The sequence below is a fragment of the Amblyomma maculatum genome, chromosome 1, assembly GCF_055883805.1.
Source record: "Amblyomma maculatum isolate TAMU_Amacu chromosome 1, ASM5588380v1, whole genome shotgun sequence".
NCBI lineage: Eukaryota > Metazoa > Arthropoda > Arachnida > Ixodida > Ixodidae > Amblyomma > Amblyomma maculatum.
Genome location: NC_139344.1, coordinates 112,015,537 through 112,034,823, shown reverse-complemented (window position 1 = coordinate 112,034,823; position 19,287 = coordinate 112,015,537). Strand labels below are relative to the sequence as shown.

The 19,287-nt window shown below is 46.1% G+C and overlaps 1 protein-coding gene across 8 annotated transcripts in view; it reads left to right on the top strand.

The window, feature by feature from the left end:
- LOC146203505 (uncharacterized) overlaps positions 1–19,287 on the top strand; it is a 114,933-nt gene that overhangs the window by 13,736 nt on the left and 81,910 nt on the right. For all 8 annotated transcript variants that reach the window (XM_084588812.1, XM_084588809.1, XM_084588811.1 and 5 more), the window contains 3 exons: positions 10,851–10,978; positions 12,842–12,971; positions 14,575–14,643. In XM_084588812.1, coding sequence (XP_084444938.1) covers positions 10,851–10,978; positions 12,842–12,971; positions 14,575–14,643 — 327 coding nt within the window. The remainder of the gene's footprint in view (positions 1–10,850; positions 10,979–12,841; positions 12,972–14,574; positions 14,644–19,287) is intronic.

Below are 19,287 nucleotides of genomic sequence, written 5' to 3'. Positions count from 1 at the left end.
TGTGGAAGAGGAAGCTGGTACAGAAAGTGGAGGGCTGAGCGCAGTCATGGCGAGGCACGGTGTGTTGTCAGTCTCTTCACGGAGAAGAGATGCGATGGGTTGTAGGCTCCCGAGACATTTACCGTGGTGCAAAGCAGTGGGATAGTTAAATGGGTTAGAGACCCAGAGCGCAGAGGAGCCAGTGGAAATAGTGAGTACAGCATAGGGCAAGAAGGGCTTGGGACTGGGCTAGTTGTACATGGACAAAGGAACTGGACAAACGCTGAGGTTAAGTGCAATCTACCAACTGAAGTTTTATTTCTTAGAATAGGAAAAAGGAAACACAAGCACGTGACGTAATCTGAAGATAGTGAATACACATAAATCATAACAGTGCACTGTAACAGCAAGAACAACTAAGGAATGAGGAATGAAACCGTGAAAATGAAAATATGAAAAATAAACACCTTATCTAAGCCCGGGATAAAATAGCACTCACCCCCCCCTCCTTTCCCCATGCGCATCTAACAGACACGCGCGGGTGATCCTCATGCAAGTCTTTTGTCTCTTCTCAAAATATCTATTTCCCGGTGGGAAAGGGCTATGGAAGGGGTGCTAACGTAATTGCCTTCTTTGCCAGAAACGATCCGAAAGGCCTCAATTACCTCACGCTTTTTCTTTTCTGCTGCCCGCGCCAAAATAACCATGTTTTGGAAATATGGGCTGCACTCGTGTTTCAGGCAATAGTTCGCCAAGTTTTCTGCACCCTGCAAGGAACGGCATTTCCTCCTGTGCTCCAAGAGCCTTTCATTGAGGCATCGCCCAGTTTGCCCCACGTAGCACTTGCCACTAGAGAGGGGAATTTTGTAAACTACCCCCTTAGAGCATGGAACAAAAGGCGAAACACTCTTAACGCCGCACACACTTTTCTGATATGCAGATTCTTCTTGGTTAACTTTTTTTGCAGATGCCTTTAAACTTTAAAGGAGCTGAAAAAACAACCTTCACATCAAACCTCTGTCCAATCTTTTTCAGCCTTTCCCGCCGGGAAATAGATATTTTGAGAAGAGACAAAAGACTTGCATGAGGATCACCCGTGCATGTCTGTAAGATGCACGGAAGGGGGGGGGGGGGGGGGGGGGTTGAGTGCAATTTCATCCCGGGCTTAGATAAGGTGTTTATTTTGCATATTTTCATTGTCATGGTTTCATTCCTCATTCCTTAGTTGTTCTTGCTGGCAGTGCACTGTTATGATTTATGTGTATTCACGATCCTCAGATTACGTCATGTACTTGTGTTTCCTTTTTCCTATTCTAAGAAATAAAACTTCAGTTGGTAGATTGCACTTAACCTCAGCGTTTGTCCAGTTCCTTTGTCCATGTACAACTAAGCAGCGCAGCATTTATGAGAAGCATAGGGCAATAGAATGAACTTTCGGTGCAGAAATGTATGTGCTGGCATGAAGAGGACAGTTTGGTCGCACACAGAGTCACAAGTGATATTTACAAGCAGGGCAGTAGAGGGAGGAATGTTGATAACTTCGGCGACGAGGGCTTTAGCGCATAGACTAGAAGTAGCGTTGTCTGACACGGGCTCGGGCAGCGCAGAAAATCGACTTCAGCGCGAGCACAATCGATTAATTATAGCGGCATGATGCGACAGGAAATCCCAGCCTAAAATTACAGCGTGTGAGCAATTTTGCAGCACGAGGAACTCAATTGTATAAAGGCAATTCTGGATTACTACTCGAGCGGGGCATGCTGCTAAAGGCTTGATTTGCTGAGCACTGGCCATTCGCAACAAAAGTCCTGCAATTGGCGTCTTCACTTTCTTTAAAGAGCTACATAGTTTTGCATCCATTACCGAAATCACAGCACCAGTTTCAATTAGAGCCCCCCAGCAACACCCTTGATGAAAACTTCAATAAGGTTGGCTGGCGACAGATGAGGACTTGGGAGTTCGACGGGGTCGCAATTCTCACCTCAGGAACTGCGGCCTCTAGTTTTTCTCACGTGAAACGTTCTGTCAACGTCGCATCGGAGAGAAAGGCAGCATCGCGGCGACGGTGAACGACGGTCGGACATGGCTGAGCTGTCTGGGGAGACATGACGGCTTGTTGGAGGCTCACTAGGCGCAGAATATTGAGGCTTTGAAGACCAGTACCCAGAACCTTGAGTAGGTGGTGCCGACACTGGGAGATGGTTTCGGCAATAACGGGAAATATGTCCAGCCAGCCCGCAAGTGTAACAAATGGGCCAGTTATCTTTCGTGCGCCACGGGTTGCGTGGTTTTGGAGCCGGTTGAGTAAACTGCGCAGGTTCTCGAGCAGGACCAGGAGGCGGCTGAACATAGGCAGGTTGTGGAGGCAGAGCATATGTAGGTGGTGGTCGGGCAGCAACAGCTGCATATATGTCAATGGGGCTGTGACAGGCATGGGTTGAGGGGCTGGAGGAAGAAATTCAGCTACCTGTTCTTGAATAATCTGGCGCAGACTGGGATCTAGATGTGATGAAGGCTCTTCATGGCAGGACATAAGGGAGAGTTATCGAGCAACTTCTTCCCGAATGAAGTTCTTGATTTGTGGCAGGAGCGTAGAATGTTCACCTGCATCTGTCAGGCCAGCAAGTGACTCAGTGTGCATTGTCGTGACGCTGGGACTAAGTCGACCCGGCCTTCATTTGGTAACATGCAGAGACTCCCGGTTGATGAAGGATTGAATCTTCGAAGTTAGTAAAATATATACAATCAGGTTTAATGGCACTTTGAGAAAACTTATTTACATGAAAAGAAAGGGTATATTAGCAAAATGGCAAGCGTTAGGAGTTCATAGCGAGAAGCGTCTGGATGAGCCGTTTACCCAAGGCTCAGAGCGTCATTTCGTGCTCTGCAATGTCCTTAAATCCCCTATGTCCAAACCTCTCTCTGAAGATGCTGACCAATCAGTTCCAAGGCACACCCCTCAGATATCGGCAACCAATCGAACACATCACTGCACTAATGGTCTGACGCACTGATTGGTCCAGTATTGTTTCGTCGGGCGTGGTCACTTGTTGTCGGGTAGAGCTTGGGAACGGCGAGGAGGTAAATTTCGATTCTTCTACAAAGATCTGCTATGTTGGTTCCGGCAAGCGGATTTCCTTCTCAGAAACCCAAGTGTACGTGCGCGCCACGAATACTGCACCCAGCATTGTCCCTTTCCGGCAATTGCAACTCTTTCCTGCATTCACGGGAAATCCTCTAATGGCCGTAATCCTCATGCTCCTTTCTTCTCCTGTACGTCAGCGGACGTGTCACTCCCATAGTCTCCTTTGGACAATAGGCATTCCTCACTTGACAATAGCGCCTCTCGACGGGAAGGGTGAACAGTTGAACAAAAGCACTTCCGGCTATTTCTCACAGGGCGATGTTTCTTTGTATTTTTCTTGACGTTCCCTTGACAGGGCCAACTTGGCAGTTGTAGGGTCACGACAAAGCAAAGCATGCTCACATCAAAAAGATTCATGTGAACACGCTCACTTAAAGCCCTTGCACAAACAGCCCATATCAATACCATGCCCACAGGCGCACAATAGTGCGCGCAAGCGCGGACCATGCACGGTCGCAACAGCATGGTGTTCGCGCAAGTTATGGCCCTTTGTTTGTGCAGTTCATCAAAACTTTGACATAGTGCGACAAATTCTGTGACGGTGCGGATATTTCGAGCCAGCAGCATCTGAAAGGCGTCGTCATCGATGCCTTGCGGAATGTGCTTGATCTTGTCGGCCTCTGGCATGTGTGCGTTCACGTGCTTGCACATGTCGACGATGTCCTCGATATAACTCATGAAATTCTCACCAACCTGCTGAGACCGCGCACGCAAGCGCTGTTCAGCGCGGAGTTTTCTCACAGGAGGTTGGCTGAAAACTTCAGAGATGGAATGTCCGCTTCATGGTTCCAAAACCATATATTTGCTACGCTGGTGAGATGGAAAATCACGATGCTTAGCTTAGTTTCCGCGTCCCATTAGTTGTAAGCGCTCACCCGCTCATAGGATGTGAGCCAGTCCTCGACGTCATGGTTATCAGTGCCGCTGAAGATGGAGGGGCTTCGCTGGTGGAGGGAGCCGGGACAGATAATGGCTGAGCCAACTTGTACGGCTTGGGGGTTGGCTTCTTCAGGCATCGCAGGAGGTGGTAACGTGCAGCTGTGGAGTTCCAGGGCGAGAGGATGGATCTTAACCGGCAGCTCCACCAAAGGTAGGATGGGGGTTTATTGAGGTATTGGGACGCGATCTAGAAGCACGTCAGAAACAGTCCGCGCTACAAGCAGGTCCAGCGCACACACCGATAGCGATGTCACTGGCAACAGTGCATGGAAGCTTCTTTATCTTAGCATGCGCATATTCATCTTTACAATTTGTAAATTATCGGCTCCATGGAAAACTTTTTAATTTAACTCGAATGTTCACAGAGACCAACTCTATGAGTTCCATGCATTGGAATATTATTGCCACTGGCATTTCAGGGGCTTTTTAAGGTCCTAATTATGTTGGCATGTAGGGAGGAGATTTGCTGTAGGCAAGCTCAAGAAGGTGTGTATGCACAAGCAAAGGCCTCGGCAGCTGCTCTCTTACTTAGGTACACAGTGATGCTTATCAGCCAGCACTCAGTTGCCCTACCTTGTTTCTTACATGTTTTTTTTTTCTGCCTATAAGTTGAAAGTACAGGAGTGAAAATAACATGCCACTGTTGTACTACATATGGGACCCTCGCATGTTGTGTGTGATGCTGTGCTAGTTGCATGTCACATGGAATATGCAAAATGTACGCAGAATGGTATTGGCAGAACATTGCACCCAAGATGCAGAGCTCATGGGTTTTGTGCCCAGCTAGTTGATTGCTCTTGCTAACGTAGTTAGGTTAAATGCCTTATTCTCCAAATCTGGCATCAGCATTTTGAGCAAAAAAAAATCGTGGACATCGATCTGGCAGGTGGTAGTTGGCAGATAACATAGCCGTGAACTAGCTGGTCGTTGGGTTGTGTGACATGACGAGACCGCATGATATGGCCAAATTGGCAGGCACTGCCAACTGGGGCTTCTCATGTTAAATGGGAGGGTGACATCGGAACCAAGTCTTCTGGGACCCTTGGATCTTGAATTAGATCCACTGACCTTAAGCCACACTGACATGTTCGTACGGCTTGGTTGAATCTGGGTTTCATAATGGGTTGGGTGATCCTTATGACTGCACTGTAAATGAATATGTGTGACAAAAGATAGGCATTAGAGACTGAGTGGAGGATAATAGAGACTGCTTAAGCAAGTAACAAAGAAAATAGACGCAGATGAGAATCTGCAAGGGGAGCCGGTGAACAAGAGCAGTTATACCTTTAAAGGTTGAGCTTCCCCCGCAATTCTTTTTCTTCTTTCACTTTCTCTAAAAGCCAAATAAGTAATGGTGAATATGAGTACTATCACTTTTCTTTTTGTGACGGCAACAATGGCAACAACAAAAGAATGTTTTTCCTCAATACCAGGGGCTTTGAACTCATCTTTCTACATGAGCTGCATTGGCAGTCTTGTCTCCCATGGGCTAGTAGCTGAAAAGGCTGCTTGTGTGTTAAAAATTTCTAATCCTAATTCTCACAAAAAGCTAACTACTGACGTAAGTGCGGATGGCAGGAAGTTGAGCGATTGCTGTTTGCTGTAGGCCATCAGAGAATGAAAAAGCAAGAAGTAGTGACGTTGTTTTCTTGGGACAGAGGCTGGAAATCATCAGGCCTAGCAGGCCACACGTCATTGCTTTCGGAGCCAAATGCATACCATGAGCTGTTTGTGTGAGAGCCATGCTTTATGCTTTCTTTGGCTTTGTTTGAAATCTATTGCCTTATGAAACTGCAAAATGTGAAATTGCTTGTGAACAGCTGTGCCATAAAGCTGGAGCCTGTATTTGAAGACTTGCACGAATGTGAGATTGTCTTTTACTTTAGTAAGTACAGCTTTACTCATCAGGCATTCTGTTGGTTAAAAACTACTTTTGACTATGCCTGGGGGGTAGGTTCTGCAAATGTGATGTGCAGTAGTAAAAATCTGTCATATATGTGCAACATGAACTGGTTGGCCACTTGGTCAGATATGGCTACAAGTAAGGCAGCACAGTGGCACGAGGGCTAGACGAGGTGAGGGTTCAAACACAGCACTGAACTGACTAGTGTATAAAGTGGTGTGTGTAATGTAAGGTGACAGGTAATCTCTCACTGGGACAAGTTAAAAGTCGAAATATTTTCTATTTTCTGCTTTTCCTGCGGTGCCAGAGTATATATAGCAATGGCATTCTGAATAAACTTATATTGTCAGTTCAATGCTGTATTTGTCGCTCGTCTTGGCTAGACCTCATGCCATAGTGCTGCATCACTTGTAGTTATGTAATATATGTTCACAGCTGAGGCGGAAGGCGCAACGCATGCATAACCTGTTGGTTATTATTCATCTCGCTAAGCATGTACACCTGTTTACAGTGTCAGAGCAGCACTGAACTCCATTTAGCTTTATTTATGGCAGATACAGGTGACTCGTGTGCCAATGGTGGAATTGTATTACCACAGTTGAAGACTATCAGTTTAATGCAGACAGGGCACCTGTGGTACAATGGAATCATTATGGATAAGGGTTATTGACTGGAAAGATCGAATTCTGGCCGCGGCGGCCGCTTTTCGATGGAGGCAAAAAGCAGGGTGCTGGTGTGCTGTGCGATGACAGTACATGTTAAAGAACCCCAGGTAGTAGAAATTTCTGGAGCCCTCCACTACGGCGTCTCTCATAGTCTGAGTCGCTTTGCGACGTTAAACCCCACAAACCAAACCAAACCACTCCTTTTGATTCCATCAGCTACCAAAAAGTTTACAACTAGGCCTGCGCAAATATTCGGTGATTTTGCGTCATGTGCGCAATATTTGACTAAAATATTTGGCATTCAAAATCTCAAGTGAGTGGCATTTGTGGAATACATGCCTCATAATGTTTCAGTTTAACACACTTCCTCTGTGATGGCACTGTGGCGTGTGCAACCAAGGACTCAGCTACATAGGCCCTGTGGTCACTTTCTAGGTGTATGCGACACGCCCCTGCCTGCCAGCGTGAATGCCAAAGGGAGTTTGCGCATGTGTGCAAAGCAGAGGTGAGCAGGCACAAGCACGGTTCACAAATCTTTACCTGCCAGGTGTCTGTGCCCACGCTAACCATGCTATGCACTCATCGGAACCGGCATGGCGGCATGCGTTGGTTGGAAGATGTAAGCCTCTCTTGGTTATACAGGACAAGTTTGATCTGACTGCAGCTGTCAGAGCCGCTCGCTCTTCTCCGAGTCCGGCAGCATGAGCTAGCACGAGGCACATGGCGATGAGACTATTTCCGACACCTGACGTAGTGGTGCTGGGCGCTCAGGGATGTGGTGCATATTTCTGACAGGTGCTTGTGGGGTCACTGCTGCAAAGTAGCAACTTCGCAACAGCAGCTAAGATCGGCAGTTTCAGGTCCCACACCATACAAACATGTGGCTCCGCATGTAGGCTGGCTCCTCTGATGGCTGTTTTTGCATAGGGTCGACACAACTTCAGTGAATGACAAAGCTTCAGTACACTTTTTCATTTTTTCTTGTAATGGCCTTGAGTGCTTGTATTTTTTGTCATACAAGAAGTCTTCGAAATGTTTGCTTCGAAATTTTCCCCAGGAAGCTACTTATTGCTTAGAACCAGGAAATATATTTTCATAGGCCTAGTTACAACCATTATTTGAAACCCCTCATAATAAATTGTACATGTAACGTAATATAAAGAAGTGGACTAGACTGCAAGTCGTGCATGGGCTCAGCATTGTAAAGCTATGGCTGAGACTAGTGTGTTTAAGCTTGGTATTTAGATGGCACAGAGAATGACATAGAGCGGTAACAATGCTATGACGGGGGCTAGTTAATGGTGCCATCCACTTGTGTTGTACTAGAAAAACTTCACGCTTGACAAAAGGGAGAAGCACGAAGGGAATGCGCAAACCTGCAATCATTTGTCATTCAAATGGACTTACTGTTCTTGTAGTGTACGAATATGTACAGTCGCTCAAATCTGTGAAACCTGCATTGTCCGACACCTTGCACAGCCTCGTTACCTGTTTGCTATCACTTTCTGTGAGCCCTGCTGATGGTGGGCCGATGCACTCTTCTGCAATGGCTTTCATATCACGTATGTATCATATACATGTCGTGCATATCGCAACTTTTTTGGCTGCCTTCATTTACTTTTCTACAGAATCGAGTCATTGTTTGCAGTGCTGTAAACACCACAGGTTCGTTATATTTGCTAGCTAGCCACCTTTTTGAGGCCATGTGAAATCTTATGAATGTATGGGATCGAACGTAAGATTCTTCTTTGCTAATGTGGAAGCTTGGTAGTGGACCATTCTTGACAGAGTGCAATAGAAATGAATGTAAAAAGACATATACATGGGCACTGACTGACAACTGAAGTTTATTGGGCAGAGGCCCAGTGTTAGGCGAGCACTGCAACTACCAGAAACATGAGAAAACATGAGATGAAAGAATTAATCAAGGTAGCTTGTAGTCAAGAAGATTTCACCTTTTGCGGAAAGGAACTGTACTTGTTTGTTAGAGAACCCGGTTATATCGAACCCGGATATATCGAATTTTGGTTATATCGAACTCATGGAATATCCCCTTGAAAATCCCATGTAAAAGTATAGGAAAGCCACGTCATATATCGAACTCAATTTCACCGGTCGTTCGATACATCGAACTTCGCACCACGCACTGGAGAGTGTGCCTTCCCCAAAGACGATTGCATTCCCCTTGGCCGTTCGCCGCGTGACGTTATCAAGTCACGCGCGGAAGGAATGAGAGGGGACAGTTCGGGGACGGCGACGATTCCCCGAAGGCGCGCGCATCTGCAGTTATCGTTTCCCGCGCGCCAGCACATGACGTTTGCAAGCCATGTGCGTGGGTGTGCCCATTCTTTTGCCGAGCTATCTCTCTCCTTCAGCACGCGCTACGCATGCGCCAAGCCAGCTCAGCCCGTTTTCAGACGTCGGACGCTTTCTCCAGCGTGTGTAGCGAACCCTCTGCGCGCGGCGGCTGACGTGGCTATGGCGCCTGCGGACGTCAAGAAGCGGCAGATCTCTCTCTCTCTCTCTCTCTTTTTTTGCGAGTCATTCATTTTTATTGTTGTGCTGTACGCGCTGCGTAGCGTAAGATATGGCGGCTGCGGACGTTAAGAAGCAACAGGGTTTTTTTTTTTTCTTTCTTTCTTTTTTTTTTTTTTTTGGCGAGAGTTGTTTATCCTTGCATGTATGAATCAACGAAAGCACGCGGTCAGCTGCTGCGATCATGACGCCCGCCCCAAGCGCGGCGCGATAAATCGAAACAGGCATGTGCAATCAAGCCATCGCGGGCACTGCCAAGTTCGCTCCTTGCCATGGCAGGGGCTATCAAAAGATAAACACGCCGCGACGTTATCGCTGCGCAGCATCTTGGCGCGCTGCGAAAAAATGAGCTGTGGATGAGACGACTGAAACGGAGTGACGCGCGCCATCGACATGCAAGCGAAAAACGCTCGCGATTTCTGCCGCGTAATTTCTGGCGACACAGAAACCTTGTTTTGAGCTGCCGCGGTGGCTTGAGTGGCGAGAGGGACGCAGTTCCAACAAGTTTGAAATCTTTCACTCTGTCGCTGCCGCTCGCCGCTGAGATCGCTCAATCGCTTGCATGTAAGCGAGCTGGCTTTAACGTTTTTTTTTTAATTCTCAGGTGCAAAAGTGGAGGGTGGGTTCATTATGCGAGTGGGTTGATTACGCGACAAATTCGGTATCGTTTTTTCCCATATGAAGTGCCGTCACAAGCCGATTTCTGTATATCGAATTATCGATATATCGAACTATTTCGCGATCCCCTTCGAGTTCGATATATCCGGGTTCGACTGTATTAGTGTGGATGGTTTGCTGACATGCATATCTTTGATACAGTGTTGAATGCCTCAGTCACTTTTCTTGTGAGCTCGTCTACATAAGGAAAATTCAGATTTCGAGGAATGTGAAGTCACTCTTAAGGTTTTTGAGTGGTTTGTACGACAAAAGCGGAATAAGCATTCATTCATTCATTCTTTCATTCAGTCCTCAGAGTTTCTTCAATATTAGGAACAGCAGGGCAGGGAAGTTTTTATTGAATCAGGGCAGCTATTAACGTGTTGTAAAGGTTAGTGAAATACAAAAAATTCATTTTTCGAAAGTTTTAAAGTTGAAAGCTTAAAAAGAGGGCTGAATCACGACATGTTTTAAGAATAATTAAAAAATAATGCTTGAGCGGAAAAAAATTGTGCAGTGCAGTTAGTGTTCCTTCCTTGGGATGTTAAGTACTTCCCATCATAACTTCAATGGTTGTGACGTTAGTGTCCACGGGATTGACTGCTAAGCCAAAGGATGTGAAATGGAATCACATTTCAAGTAGCCAAGCTTTTGGGTAGGCTAAATACAAAAATGCCTGCATGCTGCGAAATGTGTATGCATGGTAAAGAACCTAGGGCGGTTTAAATTAAACTGCAGTCCTCCACTGCGACTGCGACATCTCTCATAACTCGTATGGAGCTCTGGGGCATTTGATTTCTAATGGCACGATGGCTCGACAAAATAGTGCCATTGCTGACTTCAAAGGCCCATATTCCCAACCATATTATCCATGTGTAGCTGAGCAGATATAAGGTGCAAACATGTGCCCGATAGAGAACCTGTGTGTATCAGTGGGGATTGAACCCCAGCCATAGGACTTGAATGCTCAAACTGGTAATACACTGTTGTGGTATCATAAGCTGTATTTGTGGCTTTTGTGGTGCAGGATAAAGTGCAGTATTTTCTCAAGAAAGCAAAAGAGCTGCCTAAAGCAGAGGACCCATGGTTGATATCAAGCCTGAACATACTGGTTGCTGGATTAGAGGGCTATCTTCATGGTCTTGACACAGATGGGTAAGCCTTCACATTGCCTTCTGGATTTGCTTTCATTATTTTCCAGGAGGATTTTAGGAGGGGGAAGGGGGGGGGGGGTTCGTGCACTTAAAGCATATTTCCTGGTGACTACATACTGGCCTATGTTTTTGGAACGCACATTGTGTGCGTGCACGCATGTGTGTGTGTGTGTGTGTGTGTGTGTGTGTGTGTGTGTGTGTGTGTGTGTGTCTGTAACTGCTTCTCATAAGTGTGTGTTTTCGGTTTGTACATTGCTCAGGACAATAGCAAAGGCATGCATTATTGTAAGATTAGAATACTGTACTCTGGAAACATGTTTTTTCTTTTGGTTAAGCACAGTGCTAAATGTTAGTCAGAACACACAGAAAGACGAACGGGACAGGTGCTGACTCCAACTAAGTTTATTGAAAGATACATGTGTACAAATATATAGCCCGAAGACGGTGAACGCCTGCGCATGTCCTGAAAGGTGGGACGAAAAAAAACAACAAAAAAATGCCCTCAGGTGAAACTTGTCATAACCTCGCATCTTTCAACAATCTATGCTCACTTTCATGCAGAGATATAGAAGTGGTGCTGACACACCTGCCCCCCCCCCCCCCCCCCCCTTTGATAAAAAAGGCTTCTGCGAGCTCGTGAGCTAATCTGTGTTTACTTCTGGTTAGAATTTTAATCTCTCCAAATCGTGGTTCACAGCTTTTTTTTCGTTTTTATCAAAGCAGGAGCGGCAATGGGCGGGTAGGTTTTGGAACGAATCTGATGCGTTCCTTAAAGACCTGTAATGTTCACCAGCACGCTCGTTAACTCAGCGCCCGGCTGGCGTCACCGAGGCATTGCTACAAAAACTCAAGGGTAAGCCAAAGGGGCAACGTCGGAAAGAAACCTTTCGTGGAGCCAAGCCAGTGGTGACACCTTATATCCACAAAGTGTCCCACAATTTAAAACGAGTTGGCAACAAGTACGGAGTCGCCATGGTCTTCGCCCCCTGCAAATTGGCCAAGATGTGCCCCAAGGTTACCAGCAATGCTAAAGCAACACCGGGGTGTGGAAAGAAACACTCGAAGCCATACGTAAGGTGTGCCACGGGAGTGGTCTACGAGATCCCCCTTATGTGTGATAAGGTGTACGTCAGTCAGACCGGGCGCTGCATTAACGAGCGTACTGGTGAACATTACAGGTCTTTAGGGAACGCATCAGATTCGTTCCAAAACCTACCCACCCAGTGCCGCTCTTGCTTTGATAAAAACAAAAAAAGCTGCGAACCACGATTTGGAGAGATTAAAATTCTAACCAGAAGTAAAGACAGATTAGCTCGCGAGCTCGCAGAAGCCTTTTTTATCAAAGAGAGTGGGGGCAGGTGTGTCGGCACCACTTCTATATCTCTGCATGAAAGTGAGCATAGATTGTTGAAAGATGCGAGGTTATGACAAGTTTTACCTGAGGGCGTTTTTTTTTTTTTTTTCGTCCTACCTTTCAGGACATGCGCAGGCGTTCACCGTCTTCGGGCTATATATTTGTACACATGTATCTTTCAATAAACTTAGTTGGAGTCAGCGCCTGTCACGTTCATCTTTCTGTGTGTTCTGTCTAACATTTAGCGCTGTTTTTTCCTTTGGTTAAACACAATGTCACACCAACTAGCCCAGCAAAAGATTCTGGAAACATGGTTGATAGCATCTTGAACATTTTTGAGGACTTCGTATTTGATAGGGGATAAATAAAAATTTCACACATGATGTTTGAACAGGACTTACATTGAACAGGACTTGAGGCATTACTGTAGAGTTCACGATTTTATTGTGGATAACAGCATCCATTGCTACCATTTACCTTGAATTTGTTTTGTTGATCATTTTCAAACAGCCATCTTTATCCAATCAGTTTCATTGAGGGAGTACATGTGGACATCTTCCAAACCATCGATTATATGGTGTTCAATACGGTGGATGACTACAGGAAATTGCTGTCACGATACAAGAAACTTCCAAAACAGGTTGGTCTTGAAATATTGCTATTAACAGTAGCGCTACTTGTTAAGGGAACTTATTTGCGTGGCGGCAGTGTATTATTAGTCTGTGCCATGGTGCAAGAATAGGAGGGGTGTGGAAAATAAAATTGAAAGTGTGTACATCCTTGACAGGTGGTGTGCTGTACTGAGGCCTTTATTGCTAAACATGGTGTTTGGACACTCTTTGTGTACATTCTAGCAAGTGAAACATGCTCACAAACAGTTGCACCGGTTGTGGTGGCTCGGTGGTTAGGCACTCGGCTACTGAGCCGGGGTGGTGTGTTTCGATGGAGGCATAATGCAAACGGTGCCTGTGTGCTGTACGTACGCTGTCAGTCCATGTTATACCCCTGTCAAGCGCGCAAAATAAAGTGCACTTATGACGAGTGTCACTTACGAAAAGTGCACTCTACCGCTGCTAAATGGCGTAACATAAGTGTACTTGCCAAAGTGTGCACTCAGGTCGGAGTGGGTTCGCAAAACAGACTTTGAGGGCCGAGTGCGTAGCCTCGCCGGCAGAAATTTCTTCGTCACAAATGTATTATTCAATAAGAAATGTATACAAGTTGATTTTACGTGTTTTGTACATATTTTCATTTGAGGAATTGTTTTATAATAGCAATGGGCAAAATATCACATAAAAAGCTGTGATGTAACCGCGTACACAACTTCAAATTTAAGCGTGGTGCGCCACTGCGGCTACGTCATTATCAGTTAGAGGGCGACTGTTATTGTTCATGGTGTTTGTTGATAGGGGGTCTCTGAATCATGGCCCGGTGTCAAATTTTAAGCATTTTTTGAGTGTTTACTACTTTAAAAAGCAGTTCTCTGAATTTCACGCTTGGAGGTTTCAATTCCTTTTTTAAAACGTATTTTTCAGTTTCCAGTTTCGTATCAAGGAGGGCTTCTGCGAGTGCACTCTGCTTTCCCGTTTAGCACTGCCTAGCGTAAAGTCTCTTTCTAGTTGCGAAGTGCACTATGCATAAGTGCACTTTAACTTGCACGCTTGACTGGGGTATTAAACATCCCCAGAGAGTCGAAATTAACTGAAGCTTTCTACCATGGTATTTCTCATTGTCATAGTCACTTCAGGAACCTCAACATAGCATAGTATACTATAATGTAACACATGAAACGACGCAACACATATTGCGTATTGCTTGGCTTATTTTTGGAAAGTTAAGGCTAACTCAAAATGAATCGAGTTGCTCGTATTGTCCAGATTTGGAACATTATACAGAGCTGACATGTTTTGTAACAAAACTAACATGGTTTTGTTTTACCATTTATTTCACACATAAACAATGTCAAAAAAAAAAAAAAAAACGTGCTAATGGCACAAAGAAACATTACAGTGGGAAAAGCTTTTGACTCTGCCTTGAGACACTGGGCTGGAATCCTTGAACTGCATTTTAAAAAGGGCTCCTGTGGTGTCATACATGTTCCTTGATGGTGGTGTTTGCTCTGCCCCGCACTTCCTGCACTTCAACTAGACGCTGGAAGCATTGGCCTCTATAAGCTTCATGTGTAGTATTGCTCCATGGACGTCAGTGAAATTATTAAAAAGGTGCCTCTTTTTCCTTTTTAGCTTGAAGAGATTGCAAGTCTGATGAAGGAAGGTATAAGGCTTAAGAAGACGATGCATGCTGTTTCCATGGTGAGTTTGTCACTTTTTCTTTCTTTTTTTTTTAGTGTGTAGCACTACTACTCGTAAGCACGGATTTGGCCAATGTCTGTCCGAAGCCACTCACTCACTCTCTCTCTCTTTGGGAACTTGAAGTGGAGGAAGAGAAGGTGGCAACGCGCGCGACGCACGGCTCAGCATTGAGGAGGCGGAGTGGCCGCACAGCTGCAGCAAAATCCACTCTCTTTGTCCGTCCGTCTCTCCGTGAACTTGTAGAGAAGGAAGAGAAAGTGGTGATGCCTGCATCACGCGACTTCACACTGAGGGGCCGGAACGGCCGCATAGATGCACCTAGTGAGAGAGGGGCGTGTCAGTTGCAGACGTGGCGGCCGTCATTGGGCAGTGTTGCACACGCGTGTGTTATTCCGGAGTGAGCAGTCGTGTGTCGCTCGCGCATCCTCAACTTCGGCATCTCTCACCTCGCATCAGTCACTCCTCAGCCTTCACGGACAGCAAACGTGCACGCGCGATGCTCCCTGGACCTCGGCTCGAGCCACTCGCCGTGCCGTGAAGCAGCGTGTGCTTATTTACCTCCATGCCTTAACTGGCGATCGCCTTCAAATGCGTTTCCCTCTCTCTTCTCTCTTTCTCTCCCCCTATGATCCCACCCCTGACCTTTCGGTCGCAGAGCAGTGCATTGTAAAGAGGGACATTGTGTCTGTTTTCATTTCTAAAAGTGGTGTAAGGAAAGCTGAGAACGCGGCTGCGCCGCATGTTTGCTTCGCGTTGCAATGGATAAAGCCGGCTCGTCTGGCACTGCGACGCGGGTTCGCCGTGCTTGACGTGCTGAAGTACAGCGGTTAAGCAGTGCTACGCATCTACTTCACATTTTATTAGCTATGCAAATTGGCTGTAATTTTTTGTTGCACTGAGGACTTGTGCTTCTTTTGTGACAAAGTTGGCATGCTGACCAGCAAGCTGCATGGAATAAAATTTGCCCCTCAATTCGGTTGTTTAGAGTTCAAGTGGATGAGGCAAAGCTCGACTAGAAGGTTGCAATGTCTACCAAAATTGAGTCCCTAAAACTCTGCCAACCTTGGGAACAAAAACTGTCTCTGACAACCCACTGCTGAAAACGTTTCTTGATGTTTCAGGGAGACCAACAAAATGTTTGCACATTCAGGAAGGGTGGTGTATGTAACAAATGTGCTGATACATTAGCAGTGAGTGGGAATGGTCACAATTTGGTGGGTTAGATGTATGCTGTAATAGTTTTTAGTAATCCAGGAATCCAGCTGGAGCAACTGGGCACTGAAAAACCTTGCAGAATCAAAAAGTGGCACAGATGCACAAGGAGCCATGTTGGAAGAAGCTGAGTGACAAAAGCCTTAGAACGGTTAGTCTTACTATGAAGCCAATGCGCTGATGTGCCATGGGTACTTGGTTGGCGGTAGATATTGGAGGTGGTTTTAATACAAGCCAGGCTTGGAAGGTGGAAAATGTGATAAAATCTAAAATTCTAGTTGCCATTATATGCCAGCCTTTATGAATAGCTTCGAAATCAACTTTGCATGAGGCATGTTTGAATTTAGTTATAGTCGTTTGAAAATCTGGTTGGTGTCTGTGCATTTTAATTTCTGATTGCTTCTTATGTTAAAGCATAGAGAAAAAAATGCATCAAGCAGACTATCATTATTTGTGAAAATTTTAAAAGCTTGGATGGGAGTGATTTTGCACATTCAGTATACATCAGAACTAAAGTTTCAAGAGAGAGTTAGCTCTACGTGGGTGATGGAATACTGGAATACTGTCTTTATATGACCCGACCCGTGTGAGGTGTGCCACAGAGAAAGAATTGATAACTAGGCCATGGCAGTTATATAGGCAGTAGGAGGGGGAAAGACTAGTGTAAAAACTGCTAACGCAAGCTAGCAGCACCTCTGGGGAGGTCTTTACCTGTCCTGGAAATATTAATCCAAGTCATAGCTTTGTGAGGGCTTTGTGAAGAGTGAGCTTTATTACAGTTGACCCTAGATTGAATCCGGATGTACTGAATTATTACTTATTATTGAACTCTCAAAACATTTTTTTGAAAATCCCATGCGTAAGTATAGGAGTGATATTTGCATTTATTGAACTCCCCTTCAGTGGACCATTGATATACATATCAATCTGCACGCTCTTCTCCTAATGGCGCCCCACTATAATTTTTTTGCGCATGGAGCCGGGTAGGCTGCGTAGCCTTGGGCATATGCTGACAGCACTAACGCTGTAAAACCGCTTGACTGGGTGAACGCTGAGCCCGCTTGAGAGTGGCCTTAGGTCTGGTGGGCTTGTTTTCAATGCGACACTGTTGTTATGCGGGGAAGCCAACGTTGAACGCACTGGTTGTTGTGCAGTGAAGCCAGCTTTGCTGACCGAAATCTCGCGGCTTTCTCATGGCCTGTTTCACGGCTGAAGGAGTCGAAGAAACCAACTGTACCATGTTTTAACTGAGCTATTACAGTCGAACTTGGATATATCGAACCCGGATATATCGAATTTTGGTTGTATCGAACTCGTGGAATATCCCCTTGAAAATCCCATGTACAAGTATAGGAAAGCCGCGTCGTATATTGAACTCAATTTCACCGGTCATTCGATATGTCGAACTCCGCACCACGCACTGGAAAGTGTGCCTTTCCCAAAGATAATCGCATCACCCTCGGCCGTTTGCCGCATGACGTTTTCAAGCCACGCACGGAAGTAATGAGAGGGGACAGTTCGGCTAGGGCAGCACCGCACCCATTCGGGCGGAAAAGATGCAACTATTGCCGAGAATAATTGTATATTCCGGCGTCATCATAGCCGTGGAAATGTCTCGAGGCAGTGATGTCTTCATTCTTTTTCCTTGGAGGATAATCGCATCACCCTCGGCCGTTTGCCACGTGACGTTTTCAAGCCACGCGCGGAAGTAATGAGAGGGGACAGTTCGGGTAGGGCAGCGCTGCGCCCATTCCTTAAAAAGATGCGATATTGCCGAGAATAGTTGATAAAATATTTTTGGCGTCGTCATGGCTGTGGAAATGTCTCGAGGCAATGACGTCGCGCGCATTTGTGGTTATCGTTTCCCGCACACCAGCACATGACGTTTGCAAGCCATGTGCGTGAATCAACCAGAGAGAACCGGCGGGAACTAGAGGGGACAAACGCGACAGAGCAAAGCGCAAGGGTGTGCTCATTCTTTTGACGAGCTATCTCTCTCCTTCCTCTTTCCCAGCCTTCGTTCGCAGTAGCACGCGCTACGCCTGCACCAAGCCAGCTCAGCCTGTTTTCAGACAGAACGTCGGACGCTTTCTCCAGCGTGTGTTGTGAACCCTCTGCGCGTGGCGGCTGACGTGGCTATGGCGCCTACGGAAGTTGAGCGGCAGGTCTATCTTTTTTTTTTTTTGCGAGAGTCGTCTATTTTTATCGTGCTGTACGCGCGGCGTAGCGTAAGATTTTTTTTCATTTTGCGGGAGTCGTTTATCCTTGCATGTATGAATCAACGAAAGCACGTGGTCAGCTGCGATCATAACACCAGCTTTTAGCATTTTTTGCTTCAAACAGCATTTGCAGCTACTGTATCACGCTTTCCAATGATTTTGTGGCAGTGGACTATGCCCGCCCCAAGCGCGGCGTGACAAATCGAACCAGGCTTGTGCAATCAAGCCATCACGGGCACTCTGCCAAGTTCGCTCCCCACCACCGCAGGAGCTATCAAAAGATAAACAAAAGATAAACACGCCTTGATGTTATCCCAGCGCAGCATCTTGGCACGCTGCCAAGAAATGAGCTGTGGATGAGACGACCGAAACGAAACGGAGTGCGACATGCAAGCGAAAACGCTGGTGATTTCTGCTGTGGGGACACAGAAACCTTGTTTTGAGCTGTCGCGATGGCTCGAAGGGCAGAGGGACGCAGTTCCAACAAGTTGGAAATTTTTTGCTCTGTCACTGCTGCTCGTCGCTGAGATCGCTTAATCGCTTGCATGTGAGCGAGCTGGCCTTAACACTTTTTTTTTTTTCCCCAAATTCTAAGAGTGCAAAGGTGGAGGGTGGGTTCATTATGCGATTGAGTTGATTACACGACAAATACGGTATCGTTTTTTCGCATTGTAAGTGCCATCCCAAGCCGATTTCTGTATATCGAATTATCGATATATCGAACCATTTCGCGATCCCCTTCGAGTTCGATATATCCGGGTTCGACTGTATTGCATTTATAGTGTGGCAGTCACAGAATTAGACCTCTTGTGATCAGCAGTGGCGTTTCCCAAAGCACCGTCTGCAGCCGCTTTCATCTGAACTCCTACCCCAGCAACACTTGTGTGATGCGGCACGAGATGGAAAGTGTGCTCTTGAGTCTATGGAGTATCGGCCAGTGCGCCCCTCTTTTTGACGCTTGGTGCTGGGTGATGCTTGACATGTGGGTGCACATACATGCAGTATAGCAGCGGTAAGCCCCATCGCTGCAAGAAGCATGTCCATGTCACTAGCATGGTACACTGCATTCACACTTCCTAGTTACAGAGGACCTCATCTGTTGTCATGTTTTATGTATCAAATTATTGAGTATCGAACTATTTCACGATTCCTTTTGAGTTTTGTATATCTGAGGTTTACTATATTCTGGTTATTTTAAAGGCATCATGGCATG